The sequence below is a fragment of the Triturus cristatus genome, chromosome 3_1 (genome assembly GCF_964204655.1).
Source record: "Triturus cristatus chromosome 3_1, aTriCri1.1, whole genome shotgun sequence".
Lineage (NCBI taxonomy): Eukaryota > Metazoa > Chordata > Amphibia > Caudata > Salamandridae > Triturus > Triturus cristatus.
The window spans coordinates 427,098,412-427,110,916 of NC_140583.1; the positions used below are offsets into that span (position 1 = coordinate 427,098,412).

The 12,505-nt window shown below is 44.0% G+C and overlaps 1 protein-coding gene across 1 annotated transcript in view; it reads right to left on the reverse strand.

Annotated features, from left to right (window-relative positions):
- FBN1 (fibrillin 1) overlaps positions 1–12,505 on the reverse strand; it is a 722,489-nt gene that overhangs the window by 129,598 nt on the left and 580,386 nt on the right. Inside the window, exons 35-36 of the mRNA XM_085644212.1 lie at positions 12,102–12,224; positions 7,131–7,253 (exon numbers count right to left, since the gene is read on the reverse strand). Of these exons, the coding sequence (XP_085500338.1) occupies positions 7,131–7,253; positions 12,102–12,224 (246 nt within the window). The remainder of the gene's footprint in view (positions 1–7,130; positions 7,254–12,101; positions 12,225–12,505) is intronic.

Consider the following 12,505-nt stretch of genomic DNA (forward strand, 5'->3'; position numbering starts at 1 on the left):
CTACTATAACGACAGCTTAAGGCAGTGTTTTTGTGTCAGAACTGCTTTTTCGTCTGGCTTTTTACCACTAAATCATGTGGTTTGAAAGTCTCTACTGTCCTTGTGCCTGCACTTTATACGCCATCACTGTTACAAAGGTGGAAAACATTTACTTGGAATAACTGAATCTGTATGCTTCAGTCCACTCCTGTGCTCCCTCATGGGCAGACCTTTCTCACAGCCAGCACAGAATACCACATTCATAAATCACCCAGAATGTGTTTGTCTGTATTTGTTTCTATCACTGGAGTGTTTTGGGGAATGCCACTTGTACGTTTTTGTTATTCATGAAGCTACAGGAGTGTCTGTGGGGAATTGCAATGAGACATCAAGTGTACCCTGAAACCTTGATGTGAAATCTGGGGAGCGAGGATGGGGTCTTTAAGAGAAGGGGGAAGAAACCTTATCTGAACTTTACAAACCATCTTGGGCCGCACTGCTTGAAGCATGAGGCCTGTCCTTCAGGCATGTGTTTTTATGGTCAGGGAGATGTATCTATCTAGCAAACGAGAAATGTTACGGGTTCCATGTGTTATGGGTTTTCGCAGACCTGCTGGCAATCTGCCAGGATAATGGTATTTGTTTAAGGCCTAAACGGCAGGAAATTCCGTGCTGGATGGAGGCCATTCCTGAGTCCTGCCTCTGTTCTCTTGGCCCCAGAGCCTATTGTCAAGTCCCACTGTCTGTCAAAGAACTTGAGTCTAAATGGGGCAACCAGTTTGTACAACTCCCATTTCGTGGTGGGGGCGAGAGCTATCTCTCTCTCCTAGGAGCTTGGCTGTAGATTCTTTGAGCACAGTACTCCCCGTGGGGCACCCATTCCCCTCAGTGATGTGTAGAGACAGTCCCAGTACCAGGGCATAGTGGACCCTGGTTGCCTTGGGCATGCATACACATGCCAGCACTTAAAAAACCAGAATGGGAGCTCTTGGAATTTTAAAAGCTTCTCCAAACAGTGGTGTCATTTGGTCTAACTCATTAAAACATGATTGTATATCTTTTTCCAAATATTATGATTAAAATCTATCAAAGGAAGAATAGCCATTTTGATTAGTGCTGCCGGTCCAATAATTGTAAGAGACAGTGAATGATACTGGTGTAGTAGCCCACAAGCCTTGTTCAAAGTATTTGCTGAAAAATCAGGGCATGCAAAGGGAAGAAAAAGCTGGGAATGTAACACACTGGCCTCTGAGTGTAGAAGACATGGTCTGAGAGAATGTGGACTTAAACCTGGCAGAGCAGTTTAAAGTTGGATGTGTGAAATTGAGAGTGGTCTGTGAAGGATGGCAGAAAAGGTTTTGAGAAACTCAGATGGGAATCAGCAGAAGGAAGCTCAAGATCATAAGAAGGCTCAGCTGAGCAGAACACGGGTTAATGGAGGCTCTAGATAGATCATTTCAGATGGCCCAAAGAGGGATTCTGTGTGACCCCCAGATTTTTGCACTGACATTCCATGTGTGCCAATGTGAGGTGGATATGTAGCAAAGGGCAGATTTACTTAGAAGTCATGTAATGCAAGGCAGCAAAACAACTAGTTGTGTGACAGGGAGAGAGCAGAAGAGAGCCATTTCTACAAAGATATGATGCATTTCAGTTGTATCCATAGCAAACTATAAATGCAACACCTTCAACACAAACTATCTTGGATGTGTCAAAATCATAAACAAAAACAGCCGTAGGAAAGGTGATGCGCCAGCTCCTCACGCCCAGGGAAGGTGATGCATCGGTTCCTTCCTTCAGGGGAGGTGATGCGTCTATTCCTTCCTGCCACGCAGGGGAGGGGATGCATCGGTTTCTTACTGAAGGGAAGGTGATGAGTCAGTTTTGTACTGTGCGGGAGGTTATGCATCGGTTTCTTACTGCGGCTCAGGCGTTCTTGTAGACTTGGTGCCCCGGTGCAATGCGTGGGGATCGGGGATGCTTCAGTTCTTGATGCAGCGGTGGTGACAACGGCGCTGCGTTGGTCTCTCCAGCCACGGTTCCATGATGCATTGGTTCTTGCAGCCACACAGCAGGGCCTGCGTCAGAATCGGTGCGGTGATCTCGGACTTCGTAGCTCAGTGCACGCGATTTGGCGTGCAGCGATTTCTCTAGCCGCGGGCAGGTACTGCGTCGGTTTCTTCAGCGGCACAATGGTGATGTGTGGAAATTCTTCCCGCACGGCGACGATGCATCGGAAACAGGTACGAATGCATCACGCTTCTCATAGTTGCATCTCTTTCCCAGCTCCCAACAGCAGGAACTACCTTCAGAGGCCCAACTCAGCAACAGGCACCTCTTGGCAGATCAGAACTCCCAGATAGGAAATTCAGGGAGAGCTGGTGGTGATGTCTTTGTTTCCCTGAGACTTCAGAACAGGAGGAAAGCTCTACTCCAAGCCCTCTGAGATCTTCTTCAAGCAGGATACACAGCACACAGCAAAGTATTTGTCCTCTCCTTGGCAGAAAAAGCCACTACAGGCCAACCCCAGACAGCACACAGCGAAGGGGCAGAACTTCTTCTTCAGCTTTCTCAACTCTTTTCCTTGGCAGAGGTTCCTCTTGAGTCCAGAAGTAATCTAAAGTCCTGGGTTCTGGGCCGCAATATTTATATTCCATTTCTCTTTGTTCTCTTGTAGCAGATAGGCTCTGTGCTCAATCAAAACCAGTTCTGTCTTCTGTGGTCCAGCTTCCCGACATTAGGTGGAGACAGCATTGTGTAAGGCAGACCAGGCCTATTCAGTTGAAAGGAAATCTTCTCCCCCTATTCTAAATGCAGCCCAGGTCTATTCAGCCCAGCCCTGACTCATCCAGGCAAGGCAGGACACACCTCACCCCCCCCCCCCAGTTGCTGTCTACAGGGCATGCACATCCCCAGCCACTGTCATTCCAAAGCCAAACAGACAATCCACAACCCAGCAGAGGCACACAGGATGGCTAAGCAAGAAAATACCCACTGTCTAAAAGTGGTATTTTCAAACACAGAATGTAAAAATCATCCTTACTAAAAGATGCATCTTTATATTCTGAGTTCAGGCATACTAAACTTTAACTTACTATCTTTTCCCAATGGAAAGTTATACTTATAAGATGTTATAAATAAACTCCCATTCTGTCCTATGGGACAGATGGCCTTTCAATAGTTAAAAACGAACTACACCATATTTCACCATCAGGACATATCACATACATCAGTTCATGTCCTACCTTTCACATACACTGCACTCTGCCCACAGTGGTACCTTGGGCCTACCTTAGGGGTGAGTCACATGTAATAAAAGGGACAGTTAGGGCCTGGCAAGTGGGTGCACTTGCCAGGCTGACATGGCAGTATTGACTGTGCGCAGACACTACAATGGCAGGTTTGAGACCCCTTTGAAAGGCTGCTTGTGTGAATGGCACAATCAGTGCTGCAGGCCCACTAGCAGCAGTTAACTTACAGGTCCTGGGCACACACAGTGCACTGTACTAGGGACTTAGTAGTAAATCAAACAAGCCAATCATGGAAACACCAATCCATATTCACAATTTACAGAGGGAGCACTTGCATTTACTGATCAGCAGTGGCAAAGTGCCAAAAGCATCTAGATCAGCAAAAACAAAATCCAGCACACGGCAAAAATACAGGAGACAGAGGCAAAAAGACTGGGGAAAACCACGCCAAGGATGCCAGGTCTAACAGAGTAGGATTGTTTTTGTGCAGGAATGTGCACCTTCCTGCAAAAATACAATCCTTTGAGGCATTGGCCTCTTTCTATGTGTGCTGCAGAATGCAGCATGCATAGAAAGATAAAAAGAGGAAGTCACGAGGAGCAATAAAGATAATTCTCCTATTACGTCTCACTTGGGATTGATTACCATTTTGACGCAATCCCAGATTTACTCACCTGAGTAAATCTGTGATTTAGTCCCAATCTATTGGTGGGTGCATGAGAACACCCATTCTCCACCCATGGAATACCTTTTTGACAGAGGGTAACGCAAGGTATCGATTTGCACTGCCTTGCGTTGCTCTGGATTTACTAAGCTATACATAGCCATGCAAGGTGCTTGGTGTGGCTTAGTAAGTCCATTTTAGGGGCTTGACGCAAGGGCAACGCAAGTCCTTAGTAAATCTGCCTCTAAGTGCGTAGTAGTAAGACTCCTTGTGTGATTAAAGTTTTAGTGCATGGGCCAGTGGGATGCATTCTGCATGGCGTGATGGAGAGTAGACAATGCTTTCCTATACAGTGGGAGTGCATTCACTGCATCCCTGAGGATAAAGGATGGAGACCCAGAATTGAATTGAGGGAGAATGGAGTAACGGCTACCCCAAAATAATCTGTGAGGTCCTCTTTAGCAAACGGCTGCTGATTAGTTCTTCCTGAGTGATGATAATTTGGTAGATGGTAGAAGCAATAGTAATAAGTCATAGTTTTTTTTTGCTAAAGGTGTCAAAGTTTCTAAACATGGCTGCCATTTTGTCTGTACCTGATGACTACTCAGAAAGACAGATGACAGCCAGGTGCTTAGAATTCATGCTTCAGTGTATCCTTGTTTTCGGATACTTCTGTTTAATGTAGCACTATTGCTGCTTCTATCAAAGCCATCACCTAGCACAAAGGCTGTGTCTGAGGCAGAGACAGAAAATTATATTTGAAAGAGAAACACCCCAATGAGTGCCCCAAATCAGTTCTGAAACCTCAAAAGTGGATCCACACCCCATGTCTGGAAAATGAGCATTTAAGTGGAACTATGAAATGATCGAGCAGTATGTCACAATAATGGAGGTCACAAAATGTCTGTTTATTCAGTGTCTTATTTCTTGAAATATTTGAATGAAGTGAATGGATACAGATCTGTGAGTTGCTTTTCTTCTGTGTTTTGATGCCTATATATCTTTCTCTTATTTTATGGTAAAATTAATTCATATCCCAATGACATTCAGTTCAATTAATTATAGTCTGATTCCTTTACTTGTGGCTTCTCAATAAAATACATCCTCTGAAGGCCCAACAAAGTACAGGCCATTGAGGGAAGGACTTTATATCATCTACCCTATTTAGACTAAAACCTGGCTGCAAGGGACAGGAAAAAATGAATGACCCCGTCACCCTGGAAGAAAATACCAAACGTGTGGCACCATTAGTTTTTCTGTTTTTCAAAACCAAACTCGTAATTTAGGAGTTTGTTTTTGAAAAACAAACATTTTTAAAAAATGTTTATTAGCTGGCCATCATGCCTGACTGTACTTTCCTTCAAAATGCTGCAGTTCTTGTCAATGAAGACAGTTGTCAACAGGACCAGCAGACAACTCTAAAATTGGCGGGTGGAGGTCCCTCAGGATGTCGGAGGTACTGTCCTCTGCTATCCTAAAGTAGTTAACACCGTACTTGAAACTCTAAATCAGCCCCATAGTTTTTCTTACTTTCCCCATACAATTGGAATGAAGCCTTGAAATGATACTGTGTCGAACACTTTATAAGGGGCCCCTGCAATTGTTTCTATTTTGATCAAATCACCCTATATATTAGATGGCTCTATGTTACTGGGATACAACATTTCTGGTCTTTGCTTTCACATATCATTTTTACAGATGTTTTAGCCTGATTGGGTTAATTGAATTGAACAAAAATGAATACTTCTAGGATACACTGATTTGCCTCAGAAAAAGAGGTGTTCTACGAACATGGGGTGTTTTGATAATCCTACCTCTAGCCATTTACATTCTAATGGCTTTGTCATTAAGAGCGAGTAAACAGCTTTAACTGGTGTTGCAAAGGTTCTAATTATCTTAATCATTAGTCACATATGCACCTAGTTGTAAAATGTAGGAGAATTTGTGGAGCGTCAGAGGGCTGTGCACAGTTCACTTGTCTTCCTATATCCAGGAATCCGTGTTTCTGATCTTTTTTCTCAGGGTCCTTGCTATCTAGAAACAGTGGTTTTCATGCGGGTTTTGGTTTAATGTCGGTGTATTTATTTTTCTAGCCATTAGAGTTGTATGGTCATCATTTTGTCTATGGCGAGGGCTAGCCATTTTTATGTTCTTTGAGCCTGTTAATATGGAAAGAACAACATCTCTCTAATCTAGATAGACACTGTAATATGAATTCAAAAGTAGGGATAAGGTCCATTCTTGAAACAATATAACATGTTTAGGTGCTGTCCAGTAAAATGCAAAGAAATGCTGTTTTCTATAGTCAATTTTGTATCACCATTACTCACAAACAACTAGCAGAAGAGGATGTGCAAGCGATAGGTGAGCATCCTGTGATGAGGTATAGGAGAACCTGTATATTTCAATTTGATAATTTATCTCCTCCAAGAGGCATACTATGAGCTTTTTAGTCCTACACAATGACGCACTCTCAGTCAATATCCACAGTAGGTGGGGACTACTGGGCCTGTGCTCCCCCGACACTTTGAAACAAGGACTTTCAGAGCTCCAAGCAAATAGATTTTTGCCTCGTGGAGGGCTCCCCATACACTGAAGAGAGGCTAATTTTGGGACTTTTGAAGTAATTCAGCTATCAGCAGTCGGTGCTCGGAGGCTATAAAACAGCATGAGGGAGAAAGAGTCAAAGCAAAACATCCCTATTATGGGTTTAGGACTAGTGTACAACCCCCAAACATGCATGCTTCTATGCTAAGTGAACATTGTTTTATTCAAATGAAATGCAACACAGGGTTCTTTCTTGATTCTATGAGATGATGAAGATGTGCCACTGCAAATCCTACAAGGATCCCAGAATAAATCTTTGTCTGATGAGGTCTGTTTGGGATTGTTGATCTATTGCATCACATTGAACATGTTAAATAAAAAGTTTGAATGAGAAAAGCCAGATTTGTTCAAGATAGTCATGGTTGCAAATTATTACAGGACATCTTACGGAAGGTTTGATAGACAAATCTAAGTGTTCCGTACGTCTGGATAAAAGGCATTGGACTATTGTATTTTTTTATATGTGCCTCCGTGCATGCCACTGCTCAGCAGGAGAGCAAGGCACCAAGACAAAATTCATTTAAAAGGACACATGCCCGTTTTTGTGAAAAAATACAACACAACAATAAACACAGTGCAGGGATGATGTTTTTTTTGCTAAAACAGAACAAATAAAAGGGATATCTTACCCACACAGCCAACACGTGTTGGGTTCAGCTCAAAGTCCGGTGGGCACTCACAGGTGTAACTACCAGGTGTATTTTCACAGCTTCCACTGATGCAGGTTGTGGGGTCTGCACATTCATTCACATCTGAAACACAGGGATATTGATATCATTTAAAAATATAACCCATTTATGGCATGCAAAAGGGTATGCAAGAAAATGCAATCCCTTCGATGTGACACATTAACAACCAATAGCAGGCACACGGAGGCAGTGGGTATGTTTTTTTTTACCTGGGTTTGGGCAGATTGAGGGGACATATGCCAACAGCCTTATAGTCAACATACTGTCAGGAAGAAATAGTTTTTAATTGCTCCTCCTCATGTCATCCCTCCTCAAAAAACCAAATACAGACCCAGAAACCCTCTCTAATTTCAGACCTATCTCTTTGCTCCCGGGGGTCTCCAAGAGTATTGATCGTAAACACCCAACCATTGATATACCTGGATACCTACAATCTCCTCTACCCCTCACAATCAGGCTTTAGGGCTCACCACAGCACAGAGACAATGCTTTTGGAAATGACAGACTCCATCAAATGTATGCTAGATGCTGGCCATAACATCGTCCTAATACTATTAGACCTCTTTCCGCCATTTGACATGATCTCACATGAGATCCTGTTACATCACCTTGCCTCTATTGGTGTGGAGTGGACAGCCCTAGCCTGGCTGGGTTCCTTACTGGGTCACAGATTACAGGCTGTGTGCCTCACCTGTTTTTTTCGGAGGCAAACCTATGCAGATAACACCCAGCTTCTGCTGACTTATGACAACAATGAGTCGGAAGGCAAGACAAAATTTGCAGCCCAATACAACCTGATGTCTATTCAGTTGTTTCTCTGATGTTACAGACGTCACAAATACTACTGGACCAAAAGCTGACCTTAAACTTGAGAATTATCATCTTATCGCCCACCCTCTGAATATGTGCAAAACGATACCGCTGCCACCGCCCTACTGTCTTATAAGGCTCCAACAGTGCCACAGTCTCTTACTTCTAGTTAATGGACTCCAGTCGGGATTTTGTCACTCTGTATTGGTACGAGATCGTTGATTGTGGACCCTTAAAAAGTTTCTACATGCCAAACAGAGCTCAAACCCAGTAAAAGAGCACCCCCCGGCAAATACCTCATTGCAGCAGAGCACTCCAATAAGACTACTACACGCTGCCGCACACACACACTCACCTCCTCCCCAGAGGGGGCCACTCAGTAGCGAGGACCGATCATAAGCACCAGGCATGCCTGGAGGAAAAACCCAAGTGTGAAACCAAAGCTCAAGCAAAACAACTTTCTATCTTCTCCTAAACAATCCTCCGTCACTGTCACCAACTGTTCAGACGTCCAGCTGGATAGGCGAAGACCATTGGGGGACTGCTCCTTGAGAATGCTTGTCTCTGTTAGCTGCAGAAAGGTACCAATGGGGAAGGCAATGGAGGGACTCAGAGACTTGGGGCCTTGGAGACTCAGGACGTGAAGGTGTGAAGGTGTGGAGGGAGGAGAAGCTCAGCGGCACTCAGAGACAGGAGACTGTGCAGCAGCCATGCATAAATGACGACCATGAAGTCACGAGCACATCAAACACTGAGAAAGTAGCCTTCTAGTCCCTCCAGACCATATGTGCCAAAGCACAAGCTCTAGGAGTGCTAAGGTAACTTCTGCCGCAGGCATCACTGTAACCCCCTGGGATGCCAATGTCTACTTTTTGTGAAAATGCTCTTTGTGGCTTCTGCACCTCCAGCAATCAACCCAAAAACTGATGGCCAACATTGGTGGTGATGCTGCCCTACATGAGGCAGCACAGAAGAGACAATATGCAAATTTTAACCCATGCAATGACTTATGGGGGCACTCCTTAGCCCGAGGCAGTGAATACTTTATGAGTTGCTTTGTGTGAGGCTTTTTCTTTTTTTCAACATGTGGGCTTGTGATTCTGCGCACCCCTGTCTCTTTGATGAGGCTTCCAGCATATGCCAACTATTGGGCTTCATGGGAAGACCAGTACTGCACAACTCAGCCACCACAGCTTTATGTGGTTCTGCAGAATGGGCATACTCCTTGTTCTCCTGCTCACATGACCATGGGTAGGGAGATATCGACAGTGTGCTCTGGGCCCCAGTAGCATCTTCTTCAAGCCCCTCAGGCTTTAAATTAGCTTTTTAATAGGAAGCTTGATTCACCACAGCTGTCCTCTGTCCATACTCTTCATGCTCTTTGATGATGTCCATTTCCCCTACTGTGCCTCAGTGGGCATCAAGAATCCAGCACCACTGGCTCTAAAGAGACCCATTCGTGTCTTTGGAATCAGTAGAGGTTTTAGAGTCCCAAAGTCCATCCTTGTGGAAATTCAGGGGTCTTCTTCCTTCCTGCTGGGCATTATTCTGGCATTAGAGTTCCAGGTCCAGTGTCTTCCCAAGGGTCTAACCTTTGTGCACATTGTTTTAATTTGGGGTATAAAGTTCTGAAAGGCAGGACCCTCCGCCCATTCCTAGAGTGCCACATCAGCACTCCACCCCTGCCCGACCCTCCTGCACAGCAATCGGGGATATAGAAACACAGCGACTTCAGGTGATCTATGAAAAGACCTTCCCTGGGAGTCTCAGCTTCCCCCCCAACTGACACAGCTGCCTGATGCATTCCCACCAAAGCATCAAAGGAAAGCCCTCCCGTGTTTGGCTTTAGAGGTCTGGCTTTTCTCCTCTGTTTTTGTGGCTGTGGGCTTGCCCAGGCGAGGTGCAGTGTACAGAGTTTACTAGTGCATGCGTATTATGTCCCACGCCTGCCTTAACCTGGAATTGAGCCAAGCACTGTCACATGGCTCATATGTTTTGGTGAGGCCTTTGGTCCTTCTTCCAGCCAGCAAAAAAATTAACTCGGGCCAATAGCGGGCATAAGGGCCTGGAATATAATGATGCCCGAGCCAGGGAAATATATAAGTTGTCAAAGTGCCATAAGGGGTACAATTATCGCAAAAATGACAGAGGATCAGGACTTGGTGTACACATTTACCCTAAAGTTGATACCTGACCGGTCTCTCTAGGTCTTAGTATAGTGGAACGTCAGTGGTGCAGCTTTCAACCATAAGGCATAATGCTGCGAGCGCACAGCCTTTCAGAAACCACTACAGACCTACACTATGAATGCCCACTCACAATACAAAGCCTACACCAGGTCAGTACCAATCCCTGAAGGGTCAATACTGCAATAGGCTACCTGTGTGCAGATACCAGGCTGAACTACATAGTAGTCTCATGCGTTCACCCAGGACACATGCACATGCCTGTGCTCACATGTTTGCTTGTAACCACTCCAGAGCCTCTTACCCTAGCTGCACATCAGTGGATCTTATCTTAAAAGGTGGACACTGGTGGTTAGCACTCTGATGTGATATGATATTCATTTGTAGAGTGCCACGAATCACCCCCGAAGATGTCTCTCGGCGCACGTTCCGCTGCCAAATAGCAGCTGTTCTTTAGTTTTCTGCAAACTGCCTTCTGCAACCATAAATCCTTCATGAACCAAGACGCATGGGACCTGTCAGAAGAATGTTTGGAGGTTTTTTAAGGGAGCAAGTTTGTCGAAAGTCCTCGACAACGTCAGATGATAATGATCTAACGCAGCCTCAATAACAGAGTTTTGGGTCACCATTTCCCAAGACACAGTTCTAGCAAATGTTTATGCTGTGATATTTCTCCAAATTCTAGATGGATGATTCACTAGCAGCACCTTCTGCTTTAATGAATCTGCCATGGTAATGTGGAACTTAAACAAAGAATGATCTGTCCATGTGAGGGGGAGAGGATCTTCAATAACCAACAGAGGTGAATTAGTAAAAAGCAGATTCAACGTATGGCCCACAGTGTGTGTGGGGCCTTTAATCAGTTGTATCAGATTTAGGGACTCCATGGCTTCAAAAAGGCCCCTATCTCTGATTTGAAGACCTCTTCCCCATAGAAATTAAAGTCTCCCAACAAAAGGAAATTTTCCAATGAAAGTATATGGGGAGCAATGCATTTCATCAGCATATGGCTGAAATCATTCCTGGGCCCTGGAGGGTGGTAAATTAATGCACCCAACCAATGAGGGCCTGAATCCAATTAAAGTTTAAAAACCCAAATTTCCATTCCCAATCCTCAAGTGATTTACTGAGTTGAATTATTGCCGGTTTGTGAAATGTAATCTCAACTCCAACACCTGGATTCCCTGTCTAATCTGACTAGTTGGTAATTGTCTGGTAATGCAAGTGAAATGCAGAGCAGAGCGGAGCGGATGCATTTAGCTGAGTTTTGCTCAGGAAATGTAAGTAAGTCCCTAACTTCTCTAAGTTTCAGAAGGGACCAAATGCTACAATAAATGCCTACAAGTGAGGATTGAGTGACTATTTTTGTAACTACATCCAAGGACGTCTAGCAAGTTGGGGATCGGGAGTGACTCAACTGCCCTGCACTCCCTCAATGCAGAGATGGGCATAGATTTGAGGGGCCGTCAGGCTCATTTGGTGATGATAACAAGCATGAGAAGCCATAAGACCTACAGGAAACCAAACCTTCAATGCCCTGAGAAGGAAACATACTGCAGCTATGTTTGAGACCGACATCAGCCTGTCCATTTACACAGAATTTACTGAGAGTAAGAACAGGTATTGAGACTCATTCACAGTAACTGGATAGTCAAAAAGTGAAATTGTCAGAACCCATTTCCTAGAGTACTGTATTGGGATTGGATTTATATAGCACTAACTACCCCAGACAAGGTATTAGATTTCTTGACGGCAACCAGCACACTGGTCCAGAACCCAAAGATAGCAGTTAATCCACTGTTTATTTATTATATTTAATATTGGCCTTGTGCTCTCAATAAAATCGTTCCATGCATTTACTCCAGTTTATTTCTAGTAGATTATATTAATAGGCATTTGATGTAAATATTCTTACCTGTACAGTTCCCACCACTTCTGTCCAATTCATATCCCGAGTCACACTCACATCGGAAGAAGCCAGGAAGGTTCTTGCAAGTACCAAACACACATATATTGGCGAGGGTGCACTCATCAATATCTAAAATAATAGCAATGGAACAGAGTTAACTGTTGTTGAATAATTCAATGTGAGTTGAAAAATCTACTTTTGATGTTGCATTATTTCCTGGTACTTAATAGCAAAAATAATATATATAGCTACATTCTTATCTTAACAGTTAGAATTAAAATTCATAAATAGTAAAAAAAAAAGCATGTGAACTAACACAACAACCATTTCTCGGCATTCACAGTAATTATTGAGGTGCATGGCAAAGATATACTGAAAAGATTGTAAATAAAGACCCTTCGAATCCACCT